Source organism: Sardina pilchardus, chromosome 7, assembly GCF_963854185.1.
Source record: "Sardina pilchardus chromosome 7, fSarPil1.1, whole genome shotgun sequence".
Taxonomy (NCBI): domain Eukaryota; kingdom Metazoa; phylum Chordata; class Actinopteri; order Clupeiformes; family Clupeidae; genus Sardina; species Sardina pilchardus.
In genome coordinates this window covers 15,263,842-15,281,357 of record NC_085000.1, presented here as the reverse complement: position 1 = coordinate 15,281,357, position 17,516 = coordinate 15,263,842, and the positions used below count along the sequence as shown (strand labels likewise).

The window sequence follows — 17,516 nt, the reverse complement described above, 5'->3', positions numbered from 1 at the left end:
ATCATATAATCCAATATTAGTTTGGAAATAGATCAAACCTTCAGTTTGTGTTCAGAATTTTTCAGTAGGATTTGGATAACATTGATCAAAAAAAAAAAGAAAAAGAAAAAAACAGGATTACCCTGATCCCAACAAAGGGTAGGCTTTCAAGGTGTATTTCAGGAAGAAAATGTAGTAAAAATGTAAAATTGGTAAAATAATACATAGTATCTTTTAATGCATACTTTTATTCATATTTTGCACTTGACCTGTTTAACCATTACAGTGATAAAGAAGACATAGGCTATATACCAATAAGCCTTTCAGTATAGTAAAGTAAAAATAAAAATGATCTTGTTCCCATGAAATAGATCCCTAAACAGATTTCAATAACAAACAAAAATAATATATTCAATATTTCATTTCTGTCATTGATCACTGTATATTAATGTCAAAGAAACAATCATCAGATATGAACTTCAAATCCGCCTCCTAAAAGCAGGGCTTGAAAATATGGGTCTCTCCTTCTCAGATGAAGAACCCTGAATATTATTTTGTTAACTATTGGACATTTTTTATTTAAGGTGTTTTCAATAGATACACAATGTATTAGTTAATGTATATTTGTTTTTTTTTTATTTATTGTGGCTCAGATGAGGAGTCAGGAAAGAAATGATGAATGGAAGATGCTTATGTTTTGCGTTTTGTCTCAAAATAAACCCTTAAAGTGACCCCATGTTGGCTCCTCTACCTGTTCTTTACATAGGCTAGCTGGTAATCCAGATTTGGTAATCCTGAACACTTTGTATCAAATGTCACCTTAAAAAACCTTCAAAGCTTCAAAGTAAAATGGATTACAGTACCTGATCCTGGATAGCAAAAATTGGGATTTCCAAATCTGGATAATTTTGATCTGGGTTACATTTTTTGAACTGGCCCCGGATTACAAGTCTAATATCCCTTAGAACAGGGATGGGCAACTTTCATGACTAAGAGGGCCACATTTTTTTATCATCACCATCAGAGGGCCAAATGTGGCCGCGCACTTCCGCACATCTGATGCTGATGCAAAATAATTCTGAATAAGAACGAAATATGTCAATTTTCATGCTCAAATGCATTTTTTACATAGACTCCCTAACAACAAATAGGCCTACAACTATTTTACAGCCAGTGATAAGTATTATTTTCAGTGCAAAGGGCTCACATAAATCACCATTCAATGATGGCACAGAATTTAAAAACAATGGCCCATCATGAAGTGCAACAAGCCTCATATTCAATGCATTTATGCTCCCACTCCATTTTTAAGAATTTATAGACATTCCCTAACGTCCATAATGAGAGTAGGCCTACAGATGTAACATGTAACATCCATCACATCTGTACTCTCATCCAACGCCAAAAAGTAAGCTACAGTAGGCCTACTTGCAGTCATGCATGATTTGTCTCAGCTCCCCCCCTCGACATTCAGAATGTCAACAATTATGCGCGTCACCGTGCGTCGGGACAAATATACCGTTTCGAAGTTTTTACCTCCACTACGCACCCAAACAATTTCGCCATCTGATATAGCTTCTTTGCTTTGGCAAGCTCAAGCGAAACAGCAAAAGACGGATTCCTGTGTAGTTCTGGCAATTAGTCGCTATCGTTAGTGTAGGCTAGCCTACTTTTGATTTGAGGTCGGCTACGACAGCGGCCGAGAAGCTCCGTGTGTGTGTGTAGGGCAGGCTACTTCTGATAACTTTTTGCAAGGTGTTGTAGTGTAGTGGCGACTGAAGTTTAAATCTTTCATGGCTGATATAGTTTCTAGCAAAACTTGACATGGGTTTGCCTTACCATTCTATGAACAGACACTGCTTCCGATTTTGACTGAAAGGTAGCCTACGGTTTTCTAAATGAGTTTTCTACTATTCTTCTATGTGTGCACTGTTTTTCCTCAGCGATTGTAAAGGTCCGAGGGCCCAAGATGGTTTGCATAGGAGGCGCTATCTATCGGCGAACAGTATAATTACAATGACGGTGCGGTAAAAAAAAAAAAAAAGAAAAAAAACCCCACACATTTTTAATCACAGTAAAAATGATCATCCGCGGGCCGCACTGAGTGAGGAGGCGGGCCGCATGTGGCCCGCGGGCCGCCAGTTGCCCATCCCTGCCTTAGAACTACAGCATTATCACACAGTGTAGTGCAGGGTGTCATTGCAGCGTGTCATTGTACCCTACATATTTGTGGTGTATAGCACCATATTGACTACCATCGGTGTAAAACGTAGCAAACACAGCAAACATGAAATGAGTAAATGCTTCTAATGTATAAAACATGCAAAAACAAATAGCGCACATAGTGCATTTGACAAACGCATCACATGTGAGTTGGATTCCGAAATGCCGGTGTTATGTGGTAACTGGCTTCCTATGTCAACTTGCTTCCTTGATGACGTTCCACGATTGATGACGTTTCTTGACAGATGTGGCACCTTGATTTGTCAACTTTCTGATATAAACGGGAGACGAACGAATACAAATATGCATGACATCTTTAAATGTCAAAATTGGTTGTAGTAGGCTACGTGCACTGGATCATGAATATGCCATCGAAAAATTAATACCAAAATAAAGTAATTATAACTCCACGTGGGATTCAAACCAGCAATAAACTAGGCTGCAAGATTGACAATCTGTTACTTAATCTATTCACGCCACAAACTATCTGTGGGACAACCGTGACGTGTAGGCTACTTGACTTATACCATGTATCATGATTGTAGCAAGTTAACACGGCTGATCATGTAATCTGGCTACCGAGTTATTTTGCTACCTTTGCCCAAGCCATTTCGTAGGCCTTCTAAGTTGTTTATCATGGTTAAGTTTTACAAACGTTTCAGTAACTTCTAGGCTATGGCCACCTCTACCTGTCTGTAGCAGAAAGCCAGTTAACACATAACACCGGGACCACAGGTGCTTGGGCCCACCATTGTCACTTGTGGCTATATCTAGCATACAGTGTACCCAGTTAGATCAGACTCAGATTATGCATGCATGGTATTCAAAAGGTTGCTGTTATCTTTGAGATGTCAATAGCCTACAAGAGATCAAGATGGGGACTCTGAAATGGGTGTCAAACTCGCACCCAGAGAGAAAGAGGACTATTAGAAAATGTCAAAGCACACGTTTAAGATCAGATGGTTTACTTTCTTTTTCTTCATTAAAACAACCAAAATGAAAACATATTTCAGTGTATTTGAAAGGATGCAAGAACAACAAGAAAAGAGAAGGCAAAACCCCCCCAAAAAACTTTAATGCCTAATCCATTGATGCTTCACATCCTTAACGGTTGGTGGCGGTAATTCACCAATCTGTCATAACCACGCCGCCAATGAAATGGAAGAAGAAGATAGCGGGACTTTTATTTTGAAAAACATTTAGCCACATTTGCGAACACTTTGTATGTCCGGTTTTTAACCAACTGGCGCAAGTGATCAAGTGTCTTTGCCGCAACGGCGTGGTTTATTTAATGCACGTCTTGTGAGCAAACGAACGATATGGATGTCGGTGAGCTATTGAATTATCAGGTAACGACACTCTTTTATCTGGCCTACGTGTATGTTAATTCGGTGATTTACACTAGCTGCTACCGTTTTATCCACGGCTTTGTGGCCATTGCACTAGCTACTTGGCAGGAAAGGGTTTCTCATCCCACATTTAGGGGTCTTGATGGATCGCAAACTGTCATAGCTAACTTCAAATTAGCAAATTAAGTTCAAGCAAACATCCTGCTTTGAATGGAGATCTCAAACAAGCCCCCGTTTTTCACACATTATTTCACGGATTAGAGATGCCTATTTTGCCTGTCTGAAACATGGTTGACCCCCCTTGGTCTCAGACCAAGTTAACTCCATCTGAAAACTTCCCACGGATAGATAACGTACCAAGGATAAAGATAGAACATCAACGTAAAAGGCTGGTAAAGCAACAGTTGAGGTGATCTGGATGTTGACGTGCACTTGAATTTTCAGATAGCATAACAAGACTCTTTTTACGTGGCCTATGTGCATTTGAATTGGTCGGTGACTTAGTGAGTTGACAGCCAGTGCTGGGGTCTTTACTCCAAAAAAGTAATTATTACTTACAAGTTACTTGTTACTTATTTAAATTGTATTGAGAGTAGTTTCGTTACTCCTTTTGGAAAGTAACTTCACTATTCGTTACTCTACTTAAGTTAGTCTATATTACCATCTCATTTTTGGTTAGAGCAGTGGCCCCTCAAAATGTCTGTGCAAATCCTGGTGAAAAATGAAGGGTCTTAATTGAGATTCTATAAAAATGTGCAATGAAATGACAATTGTGGTTGTTCTTGCATTTTTATGGCCGTTCCATGTCAAATCACCCAGTGGTTGATGGGTCACCCTCTACAAAAAAATCAAAAACCCAAACCCACAGGTGTTTGTAAACCAAACCTATGCAATACATCTTAGATAGTATATCTGTATAGCTAATGGCTGCAAAAGTACAGCCCTTTGAAATGCTATTTTGAAAGCATTTGGCTCACTACCCTTGGCTAATCCACTGTTTGCGATTTTGGGCTGTATTATGCCGGTACTACTGTAGTGTTGGCTACACAGTACACATTTACATCTTGTTATTTTGTAAATGTGTTTGTTCATGTCTTGATGTCACGGGTACGCTGGTGACTACGCCGCTGTTTGGCATATTTTGTCTTGTATCAATGTCTTGTGTGTGTGTGTGGCACACTTGGGGTTGCACTCTGTGCACGTTAAATGCGCTGTACAAATTAACTGACTTGACTACAAGTACACACATTTAGCCCCCCGCACCCTAAGGTTGATCATAAAAGCTGGTGTATAGAAACGATTGAACCAAACCACGTAACCCATTCCTTTAACCAGCTCTTTAGCAACGAGTCATGGGCAGGCAATCCCAACACATGATATTTTGATAGTGCCACCATATATGGTGTATGTTAAACATGCAAAACTTTTTAACTAAAAAAGAACTAAACTTTCACAAAATAAATTGCTTGCTTTTTATGCGTGTTTTCCAGCCGGACCGTGGTGCTAAACGGCCAAGGGAGGATGATGGAGAAAACGTGCGGACGAAAATAAAATCCAACCGTGATGCGAGAATTCAGCAGATCATACATGACCCTGAAGCTGATGATCTGGAGAATGATAGGGACACTGCTCTTGAGAAATTACTGGACCGTGAGGAGGACACAGAGGTCAGAATTTTTATTTATTTGAATAATAATGATGGGAATAGCTTTCACTCAGAGAAATGTCTGAAATGTCTTTTGCAGGGGTCTTAGTTGGCACCAGCCAAGCGCCAATATAGTATAGATTTTTATGTTTTATGATTTTTATGTAAATTATGTCTGCTACTCTGCCGCTTCGATGAGTGAATATGGATGCTGTTCATCAGCAACATATTTCTGCCTGTCATGTTAAAACGGCTTGCTATATCTATGCAACGGGGGAGGGGTATATAGATATAGATATAGATACAGAACACGTTATGCAATGTTTTGACAGGTTGAACCAGTGGACGAGAGTTCAGTGAAGAAAATGATTCTGACTTTCGAGAAGAGATCATACAAAAACCAAGAGCTAAGAATCAAGTTCCCGGACAACCCTGAAAAGTGAGTGTGAGAATACTGTAACAAAAATCTACTATTAATCTGGCCGTCACCATCTTGCCAGGAGAAGTCCGCACAAATCTATTACCGAATGCAGCACAAGCTACTGTCAATGGACACAAAAGAAGGAGGGTTCTGTAATTGACTTCTTTCAAAATGGACAGTGCTTTTTAACACCCTTTCTCCTCTGTTTCTGTTTCTGTTTGTCTGCAGAAACCCTCTCCACAGTAGCGTACTGTAGATGTGCAATATTTTTTTGAGCCTAGTTAATGGCTTAAACTAGAATGCGCACAGCGGATTTGTGTTTCAAATAGACATTCAGCAGTCACATGTCTAGGATGGGTTTGAGACCGCCATCCCTCTTTGAAACACTCTTGTCTTCCGTTGGGGCTGGCTGAATGGTGTGTTTTGCAGCCAGCTCACTGGTCCTGCCTCTGAACGGCTATGCGATGAGGGAAAACAGTCGTGGGGTGCTCAGGTTCAGGCATGCAAACTCCTCCCCTTTCGGCAAAATTCGCCGTTTCGAATCAAAAATAGGTGACTTACATGATTCGTGCAGATCCGATGAAAAAAAAAGGGGGGGTGTAGGTGTAGTGTGAAGTGTAGCATCCTGGTGGCTTGTGGATAGAAACTGTCGCCATATCTGCTAGTACAGGTCCACATACGCTTCTACCATCTACTAGATAGTAGTAGGGTGAAGAGACTGTGGCTGGGATGATTGGGGTCAGCAAGGATCCACTTGATCTTTCTCCTGCAGCGCTGGCTCAGGCCTTGTAATGTGCTGGTCTCTTACCATACTTTGGTGGTTGCATGGGTAGGATCCCTACAGACAAACAGAATCATTGTAAACTCTGAAAGTGTACAGAAATGTATAACATAACATTCACACATTTTCCGAAGAAAGAACATGGCCTGACTTCATGTTCTGGTAGCAGCATGATCTTGCAGCCCTATGCCGATCTTGCTGAATCTTGCTTACAATACAAACATGCCTCATGTTTAGCCAGATCTGCACAACACTGAAAGAAGTCGAAAGCACTATTTAGTTACTAGTTTTCCATAGTAGCCCTATAGTAATGCCAACATTTCCCTTGGTGTTAACAAAGTACCTACCTACCTACTACAAACCATGTATTGTCTTGTTCTAGGTTCATGGAGACTGAACTGGATTTGAATGATATTCTTCAAGAAATGCACGTCATTGCTACCATGCCTGATCTTTATCATCTTCTTGTGGAGCTCAATGCTATTCATTCCTTGTTGGGCCTCCTCAGTCATGAGAACACCGATATCCTTTTTCTTGTCTCCTGTTTTTACGGTCAGTCAAATATTTGCTGTTAACATTAGTTTTGCATCCTACCAATGATGTATGCCATTTTTCATAATATGGAATTCCATATAGTAAATGTAACTTAACAGCTCCCATTCCACATAATTACAGGTACAAAAAAAGTAATAGTCAAGTGGTAGGACCTCTAGTGTTTGTATTCTTGTTGATGACTATCAAACATCTGTCTCTTACATTTTGAATAGCATTTTCTGTGAGACATAGTTGTGATGTTTTAGCATTTTTTTTTTTACAAATGTATGAATATTTTTATGCAAAATTGGGTGCCATAATCATAAAAACTCTGGGAGACTATGGACCCTATCTTCCACTGGGCGCAAACGTGACACCAGGCTTATTCTTATCTTCCACTCAATAAAAGGATGCTTTTTTAGCTCTGCACTTTTATTTAACCTTCCGCGCCCAGGGTGTGGCAATTAACGGCATAAGGTGTGATCTGGTGCACAATCTAAAAATTGCTATACATTATTTTTAAATTAATTTGCCACTGACCAAGAAAAACCTGGTCTATAGAGACCCCTTGTCAGTCAGTAGTGAACGTAAATAACTGTGTAGGAGTGTTTTGTGGTTGACTGAGTCCATGGTGAAGTTAGTTTCACTATGCCTATGAATTAAAATAATAGGGGAGTGGAGTTGCGTGTAGGTTATACTAGTCACAAACAGGTGTCAGTAAAGCAAGGTTTAGTGGAATCCCTCTTGACATGGACATCTCGCGTGCAAATAGACTCCTTAAATTGCACCGCTGACTGTCAAAATACTGATAAGCTGTTTGAAGTGGTACTGCTTGCTGTTAAAGGGAATGACATAGGCCACTCTCATTGGTTTAAAGGATGTTATGCCCGAAATACAGCCATGACTGATTAAGAAACCGAAGAACAATGTGCCCGAAGTCTGATGGCAAAATCACGCCGTATGTGGACGAGACACGCCTCTTTGCCCTCTCTCCCTCCATGAACAACGTACATCACACACTCGCCAACCAATCCTGAACAGTCCATGTGACTGTGATGTCTAGACGAGAAGTAAACTTTCAGTTCAACAGGGGCAACAGCATTACTGTTTATGGGTAACATAGGATAGTGTGTTGTGCCATGATCTCGGATCATGTGCAGCATGTGGAAACTGAATATCCATCAAATATGAAATATCAATGTTTCTTCCTCTACGGATGTATATATCTTTGCTGAAAGAGGCATTCATGTAAACACTGCTCTGCTTTGACTTTGTGACAAATCCTGGCACAGAGATGCACCTTTTTGCGCAGTAGCAAGGCATTTGGATATTCAAGCAATATCCCCTGATTAAAGGGACACTTCACTGATTAGCATTAAGCTTTATATCTTTAGAAAACCAGTCATGTTTTTGAATGGTCTTGCATCATTTCCTCAGTTTACCTTGAGATGGGAGAAATACGGATTTCAATGAAACCCATGAATAGGACTTCCTGCTTTCAATGATGTAAAATGATGATTTTTACATCATTGAAAGCAGGAAGTCCAACATTGAAATCCATATTTCTCCCATCTCAAGGCAAACTGAGGGAATGATGCACGACCATTCAAAAACATGACTGGTTTTCTAAAGATACAAAGCTTAATGCTAATTGGTGAAGTGTCCCTTTAAGTACTTAATTAACTACAAATGTTTAAAATGATTATCTGCCTATTCGGCATATAGATGAAAGTATTTTAAAGCAGGCTGCTGTGATCATGCTTCTCTTGTACACACATTGGACAAGGTCTTCCTTAACTAGGTGTACATATTTCAATTGCGGTTGTGGATCTACTGCAAGAACTAACAGACATTGATACACTTCAGGAAGGTGAAGAAGGAGCTGAAATCCTTATTGATGCTTTGGTAAGTTATAGTGTAATACACAATGTTTATTTCTATATGTTTATGATTATTCTATGGCACCTTTCACAGCACTTTTTTCTATTTGAATTACATAGAAAAACATTAATGATTTAGATCCTTCAGACTACAGACAAATTCAGAATGATGGCCATCTAATTCAGCTGACAAACATTAAAGATTCACTATGCAAGATCTTCACCTTAATATAACCTTTACGAAGCCAATGTTGTTCACCAAGCATAGCCATTCAGCATAGCATAGTCATAGTGAGTCGCGAATGAGGGAACTGGCCATGCAACTTCAAGAATAGTCGACTCGTGAGAATTCTGAAATAATACCTTGTCAGTTGGTAATCCTTCGCCTCCACAACAAAACCATTTTCATTGTGCACAGGGGGAACAAGCCATGAGAAGTAGACTATTTACAATGGCAGAGTAAAATATTAATATATCACAACTCTAGGGGGAGCTTTACAGTTGCCAAAAATACCTAAAACTGCATAGTGTACCTTTAAACATGTAAGTCTTAACTGCCTGTAAAGGGTGTTTTCATTTAAGGGCTCTTTGTGTCAGGTTGAGTCTAATCTTATTGGTTTGATTGGTGCAAATGTTTTACGGATCATATTTTGGTTTACTACTGCCTACAGCTTGAGGGCCAGGTTGTGGCTCTGCTTGTGCAGAATATGGAACGCCTCAATGAGCAAGTAAAGGAGGAGGCAGATGGTGTTTACAACACATTAGGTGAGTTTTCACAGATTCTTAATTCTTTATTTTGATCTCCATTAGTTTCCATATAGTGGTTGTTTTAACTATGGCAAGCCGATTTGCATTATTTGGATAGGATACTAGTGACCACATTTTGCCCTTCCTAGTTAATTACTCAAAGCCATAAATGCTGGTGAATGTCAACTTGTACATTAGCTATTCATTTGTTCTATTTCGCCCTTTCCCCTAACATAGCAGTAATATGTTACGCCATTTTGTCTTGAAATGTGGCTTTGAAGTCTCGGTTATCAGATGGTATATTTCTTGCAGCTATTATTGAGAACATGGCAGAATTCAGACCTGGCCTCTGCACAGAAGCAGCACAGCAGGGTCTAATGCAGTGGCTTCTGAAGAGGATCAAGGTAATTAAATGTTTCAAACAAAAGGAAGATATGCTAGCTGCAACTGATTGTCTTCTGCTAGTGATTGCTTTTGGTATTCGGTATTTCATTTAATATGTTGCAGTTTTGGTAATTGCTACACATTAATGTGTGAGCATACAATAACTTTTTTTTTTCATTTTGTAGGTTAAGATGCCATTTGATGCAAACAAGCTTTATTGCAGTGAAATATTGGCGATTCTACTGCAAAACAATGATGGTAAGACAACAGAAAATGGCACAATGGTATCAGCTTTGCTACTACTGCTTGGCTCTCTCTTTCTCAGCTTTTTCAGCTTTTTCTTTTGAGTCATCCTTCTTGTCCTCTGGTGTACAACGTTATCCTGGATGGTATAATTATTTTGCTGAACTTTTTTGCAAATGGTCATAGATGACATTAGGAATGGTTAGATTCACCGATTCACTTATGTACACTGGTACAAACTCTCAATGTGATTGCCTCAATTTGACAAATGTGCTTCATAACAAACTGGAACGCAAACAGCACAGGTTTTTAACACTGACATGACGTTACTGATACGCTCCAAGTCACCAAAGGATGCACCACCAAAGCTCAAGCCCTAACAAGAAATTTTCAGAAATGAACATTTTCAACAAGTAGAATTTACAGTGGCAGAAATGGTACACTTTCTTTTTCAGGCACACGAGGACTGTTAGGAGAGTTGGATGGGATTGATGTACTCCTTCAGCAACTCTCTGTAAGTGAGAATTTTCAAGCTATTTTATGGTTTAAACAGTGATGTCAAACCCAGTTTGAAGTGAGCTTCATAATTGATTAAATAAAATCCTCATTCTCACTGTCAAATGTACCGTTTTTTCATATTATGTATGTTATTCCCTTAACTTAACTTCCCTTAACTAATATGTTCATATTAGGTATGTTATTCCCTTAACTCAGATGAGTTGATGCATACCTCTCACGTTTCAATGCGTGCACTCACTGGCTCTGGCGCGCGGCGCTACTTTGATAGCACTTAGCTAGCCCAGTTCGTTCATTAGGATCCAAACAGAGATGAAGTTAGAAGCGACCAAACACCTCCATGTTTTCCCTATTCAAATACAGTAACACGAGTAGTAGGTACGACCAAGTATGGTGAGACAAAATAGAATGTGGTGCATTTCTAAGAGGGATAACTATATTGTGTGGCGGAATAACACTTGGGAGCACTTAGACTCAGCGCAGTAATATCCTCACTCCAAAGTGAAACTGAAAGTGCAAGAGTGATGATATAACTGCGCTGAGTCAAAGTGCTCCCAAGTGCTCTCATTCTCACAGAATGAGAGATGACAGTGCAATACCAACCTCTTAAATTATGTCAACATTTCTAGGTTTTTAAACGACACAACCCAGTTACACCTGAGGAGCAGGAAATGATGGAGAACCTTTTTGATGCACTCTGTTCCTGTCTTATGTTGGGAGCAAATCGGGACCGTTTCTTGAAGGGTGAAGGGCTTCAGCTCATGAATCTCATGCTCAGGTATTTAACGGCAGTCTCATTGGTGTTTGGGATGTTTTTTTTTTACAGTGTGCCAGTAATGTTGAGCACTGTTTGTGGTGGCATCCCGTTACTATGGTTGAGTATGCGTTCTGTCTGCCATGCCTATGAGTCAAACTGCAGGTTTGGTACCCCGGAGACCCAGATTCAAGGCCGGGGTAGGATGACTGCTTATACAAACCAGAACCTATGTTTAGCACACACATGTAAAGTAGTGGGAAACTGTGGTTTAAGCCTGTGTTGTCAGATACCGTTGTATGCCTTCCTTGCACGCTGCCTTGTTCTGACTGACCATCAACATGAAGTTTGGTAGCCTTAACTTAGAATCCAGTAATAGCTAGCTGTAGCCTTTAGCTAACGATGCAAACCTAGGTTACCAAATGAGGGCAACCAATCACATCCTAATTTTGCTTGCTTCTTCTCAGCTGTGTGATGTTACAAGAACATGCGAGTGCAATTGACCAGCATAAAATCAGCATACCGGTCACGGCCAGTCACGTGAAAATCAGCTGATTTTAAAAGAATATACTGTCAGAGCCATTCTTAGTTAAGGGAATTTCAGAGCATTTCAGAGCGTGGGTATAGTGACTAAAGACACCATGTACTGAATTTGAGCAGACTGGGTAAACCCAGCCCGATCTGTCAGTGATTTCGTCCTGCACCTCAGGCTGGAAACTCTGTGTGGGAGAGAGATTTGGGGTGGGATCCGGAAGGGACCACAGGGCGGGAATCGAACCCCGGTCGCCGGTGTGCGGTGCAGGTGCACCAGACAGTCGTGCCACGGCTGGGGCCTACACCCCTACATTTTAATACTGCATATATGTGTGTGTTTGTAATGACTTAAACAATCCTGTAAAAATCCTTTCCTGTTGATTTGTTTGTACCTTAGGGAAAAGAAAATGTCTCGGGCTGGTGCATTGAAGGTTTTGGATCATAGCATGATAGGCCCTGAAGGACTCGACAACTGCCATAAGTTTGTTGATATCCTGGGTTTGCGAACCATCTTTCCCCTTTTCATGAAAACACCAAAAAAGATGAAGAAAGCTGGGATATCAGAAAAAGAACATGAAGGTATATTGTACTATGTAGAAGACATTGTGTGCTATGTTTAAGACACCTTGTATTCAAAGTAAAATATTATCTCATAGCCAAAGTCTTTGCCATCATCTCTGATGTTTGCTTTTCATAGCTCGTTTCAAACTAACTTTGGTAACAAAGTAATGATAGGTGCTTTCTTTTTCAGTTGACTGTCGTGGTTGTTGCAGTAATTCGCTTTACCTGTCAGATTTTGCACTGCACCTCTTTTTTAGTTTGTTTTTTATTGAGATCCACCACAGCAAGCGAAAAATATATTTTTAAGACACAAACGATTGGACTTTTATAAGCTAATGACTCGTACATCATTCTAGCGACAGCTGAAGTATAATATTACTTGTGAATGTTTCCCATCAGAACATGTGTGCTCAATCATTGCTTCCATGCTAAGGAATTTGAAAGCCCAGCAGAGAGCAAGGCTCCTTAGCAAATTCACTGAGACTGACTGTGAAAAAGTAAGTATTCAATCTAGGGCTGTCAATCGATTAAAATTTTTAATCTAATTAATTACATACTCTGTGATTAATTAATCTAAATTAATCGAATATAAAATGTAATCGCAAAATCGCAATGTCAACACTATTTCTTTGCAGTAATGTGGTACTTAAGAGTTGATGAACTCCGGTGATATGCAAATTCTGTGTTGCAGACATTGTAGAGGACTTTGTTTTAATCAACACTTTCTTTTTAACACCATCAGGCCGTTTTTTAGTAAAGTAAATGTTCCAATCAATGATCCAGGCAGCACATTCTCGTCTCCCCATTTTACGGTCTAATGGTTACTGACTAGAATGGCTCCGGGTCAAAGGTCATCGATTAATCTGCGTTAATTTTTTTAATCACTTATTTTATCTCAAATTAATTAATCTAAATTAATCAGTTATTTTGACAGCCCTAATTCAATCTCAATTGCTGTGTGAATTACATACTATTGGGGGCCAAGCAGGGTAGCTGTGAAAGATTTGCATTTTTAGAGTGGCCATGGATGATTCATGTATTTGTTTTATGCCCCCTCCAGGTTGACAGATTAATGGAGATGCACTTTAAATATATGGAATCTGTGCAGCTAGCAGACAAGAGGATTGAAGGCGAGAAACATGTAAGAACACCTACCATTAATTCAAGTCCAAGGGTTATTTCTCTGACTCTACTTCTAGACATCACTGGTATGGGAGTTCAGACAGGCGTACCAAAAGAAAATTAGAGAGGGTTATCATCCAAAGCCTCTGACGTAATATGTTGTGACCTCTCTACAGTCCACGCTCTGTACTGATTATTCTGACAGTATGGTTTAAGATGCACTCAAAGGTCCCTCTCAACCAAACCACCACTTGTCCATAAGAACTAAACCACACATTTCAAAAATAGCGTCTTCCCTTCAGCAGTAAGACTACTGAATAATACAAAATGTATCTATTTTAATATTGATTGAGCTAAATATTTCTGTAACAAAAATAGACCAACATTGTTGTATGGCAATAAAGTATCTATTAATGTGTATCTTAAATATTGCTATTTCAGGACATTGTGCGTCGAGGAGAGATACTGGATGATGGGATGGAAGATGAATTCTACCTACGACGTCTTGATGCAGGCCTTTTTGTGCTCCAACTCATTTGTTACATCATGATCGAAATCTGCAACGCAGGGATCCCACAGGTACACCTTACCAAAACACTGAACATTTTTAGTGACATTTCTAGTGACTATTTAGACCTGCCTGACGCTCTGTTGTATATTCTGTACTTCTCCCCACGGGCAAGCTTGTTAAAAGCATAACATTCAGTTCCTTTATCACTGACTAAATAAATACTGCTCAATTATTCATGCAACTTCAAACGCTGATGCTAACACACAATATGTGTGTTAATACCAGTGGCAGGCTGTTTTTTTTTTGTGTGTGTGTTTTTTTTATCGTCATGGCTAACACTACATTTTTGGGAACATAAGGTGTTTCCACTGACCAGTACAGTACAGTAAGCAATTACTTTCGTTTCCATTGTCAGAATTAGTGAATGGTACCAAAACAACTGACCCGTACCATATCATTTCTTGGCACCCTTCCTTGGGGTACCAAGCATAATTATATGGTATCTAAAGTCACTTTTCCTCTTAATGGTACCTGCTCAACTCGCCTACAACACCGATATGATTCGCAACAACTTCAGACAGACCGACAGAAAGAATTAAACTAAGAAGTTCCAAATCAACAGACGTCTCAAAATACTCTTTTTTGTTTGGGCTATTGGTAGGCTTATGCCTGTAGCCTACGATGTCAAGTTCATGTCTATCTGTGATAGGTTTGGGTACGCTGGCGAGTGACGCTGATCTGTCCAGCATCTTGTTTTTATTTGTTTTTTTTAATGTAATTATGTTAGCTATTAATAGATCTGTTATGTCTCGGAACAATATGATGGGAGGTTCATGACAGACAATCACTACTAATCATTAAGTGTGATGTGTGTTTTATGAGCACTTTAGGTTGGGCTCTGTGCTTATAAAAATGTGCTATAGAAATAAACTTGACTTGACTTCATGTTGTCTTGCAGGTCCACCAGAGAGTCCATCAGATCTTGAATTTGAGAGGAGGTTCCACCAAAGTTGTCCGTCATATCATGAGGGGTAAGATGTAGTCCATACATGATTTTCCACAGCTTAATTTTTGTTAAAGCTTTGTATTTATGTCAGAGTTGAGCAAAATACAGTGACAAGTTAAGGGTATGCCAGTGATGCACATCTGCGGTGTAAGGTGCCATTCATTCTCGTTCATACAGCATAGAAGTAGCGAGTTATTACTGAGAAAACCAGCAATGCAACATCAAGGCCAGTAGGCTGAGAAATATCACAATAATCGTGAAACATTACCTCATCAGTAGATTTTTGAGAGATGTTTGCCTTCACCTCCACAAAGGCATTTTCATGATGTACATGTACATGATGTTCATGAATAATCTCAAGAAGTTTGCTATTTACAACAGCGTAACATATAAATATATTGCAACTCTAGAGGAAGCTCTACAGTTGCAAAAATGCATTTGATGATATGACCGAAAGAATTTTCTGAACTGAATGAGAACTTCTTTTTTTTACAGAATATGTGGAAAACATTGGAAATGGGAAGAATGAAGAGTTCAGAGAAAGTGAACACAGAAGAATTATGGAACTTGTTGAAAACTTCTGACATGCTTAACATGAAGTGGTTTTCTTTTTTTTACTTTGTTAGTGAGGAAATGGAAAAAAAAAATGCTTTAGGAAATTTCACTGATTTTGAACAGACATTAGTACGGTGAGCTAGTCATGAGCTGAATACAGGAGAACAGAAGTAACCAGATCTGTACACTGTAATTACTTTTATGAATAAAACAAGTTTTGTATTTGCCACAAAATGAGTAGTTGTTATTTTTATGTACAATACTCACTAACTATATGTGGATCATTCTATAATTTGGGGTGCATTTTGTGTCACTGAGATAAATCATGTGTTATTTCCCCCAAAAAATACAAATAAAGTCTGTTTTGAAAAATAATGCAACGTATGACCTTTTTTGACCAATACCTTTCAAGTTTTCCACATTTTCTTATGTTTCAGACTCATCTTAAAATTGATTGAATTTTTATACCTGATGCTCAAGTAGTCAACAACAACAAAAAAAACAGGTGTTTTGAGTGTTTTGTACATTTATGTAAAAATGTAAAATAAAAGACTGAAATATACCATATTTACATAAGTAGACAGACCCTTTGTTATGACATTTGCATTTGGGTTTTGGTGCATCTTACTTTTATCAAAGGCGGGGCAAGATATAGTCTGGCAGCCAAATGCCATAATTTAGGTGAACCTGGTTTTGTCGGTTAAAGTTTTTATTTTTGCAGAATCTAGTAGACTAGGGGTACCTCTTAAAGATTTAAGAGGGTGCCCGGTGATATCCCTTGGGCAATTTCGTATATTAAGCCTTTCTTGTCCAATGTGTTGACTATAAGGCGGATATACTACAGGTGAATAGGGTAAAAAAATTAACAAGCAGATATCACTATGAAACTTCACCAGTTGATTACTTAGATCAATATGAAAAATAAATGTATTACAAGTTTTCTGAAATGTAATGTTTGAATATGCAAATTAGGTATGATGTAATTAAATATGCGCTGATTTGCATAAACGTAAAAAGATCAAATCTGAACATCGGACAAAGCCAGTTTCAATTTTTTTCTTTTCATTTTGTTGACATAAGAGATGAAAAGTATTTTAGAGAGGGAATTATGGATATCTCATTTAGTTATTCAGTAAATCAGAAAATACTATACCAGCCTTTAAAAAATCCATTTTCGCCATGTTTTTTGGAATAAAATGTCATGTAAATCAGGCTAAGAATCATATATCAAGAAACCCCTCTGCAAAATCCTTCTAAACATGGTTAGGTTTAAGATTGAAAAGTTTGGTGTATGTAGATGCTTGTGAAGCGGAGATTTTGTTCTCCGAGTGAGAGAGGAAACTCATCCATATCCGCCTTATATTCAACACATTGGACAAGAAAGGCTTAATATACAAAATTGCCCAAGGGATATCACCGGGCACCCTCTTAAATCTTAAAGAGGTACACCTACTCTACTAGATTCAGCAAAAAAAAAAAACTTTAACCAACAAAACCAGGTCTGACCTGGGTTGGTTGCAACCTGACCCCATGGCTTAGTGACTGGTCTGGTCTGCCAAAAGCTCACGAGAACCTTAAAGGAACACTTCACTTTTGTCGGTTAAAGTTTTTTTTTTTGCTGAATCTAGTAGAGTAGGTGTACCTCTTTAAGATTTAAGAGGGTGCCCGGTGATATCCCTTGGGCAATTTTGTATATTAAGCCTTTCTTGTCCAATGTGTTATGTGAATATAAGGCGGATATGGATGAGTTTCCTCTCTCACTCGGAGAACA

At 39.0% G+C, this 17,516-nt stretch overlaps 1 protein-coding gene across 1 annotated transcript; it reads left to right on the top strand.

Moving 5' to 3' along the window:
* Nucleotides 1–3,417: 3,417 nt before the first annotated feature.
* Nucleotides 3,418–15,979, top strand: ctnnbl1 (catenin, beta like 1). The gene is made up of 16 exons (XM_062540844.1): nt 3,418–3,551; nt 5,042–5,218; nt 5,529–5,635; nt 6,781–6,924; nt 8,744–8,837; nt 9,484–9,577; nt 9,872–9,963; nt 10,129–10,201; nt 10,642–10,700; nt 11,332–11,480; nt 12,388–12,569; nt 12,951–13,048; nt 13,612–13,692; nt 14,115–14,252; nt 15,143–15,215; nt 15,686–15,979. Exons 1-16 carry the CDS (start codon nt 3,522–3,524, stop codon nt 15,772–15,774), a joined length of 1,680 nt encoding a protein of 559 aa, XP_062396828.1. The 5' UTR covers nt 3,418–3,521; the 3' UTR covers nt 15,775–15,979.
* Nucleotides 15,980–17,516: the final 1,537 nt, after the last annotated feature.

Bases quoted from the DNA above. Each gene is read 5' to 3' on its own strand.
- ctnnbl1 (XM_062540844.1), top strand. From the start codon at position 3,522: ATGGATGTCGGTGAGCTATTGAATTATCAG. The intron at 9,578-9,871 runs GTGAGTTTTCAC...TATTTCTTGCAG, and splicing joins TGGTGTTTACAACACATTAG to CTATTATTGAGAACATGGCA. The intron at 10,701-11,331 runs GTAAGTGAGAAT...CAACATTTCTAG, and splicing joins TACTCCTTCAGCAACTCTCT to GTTTTTAAACGACACAACCC.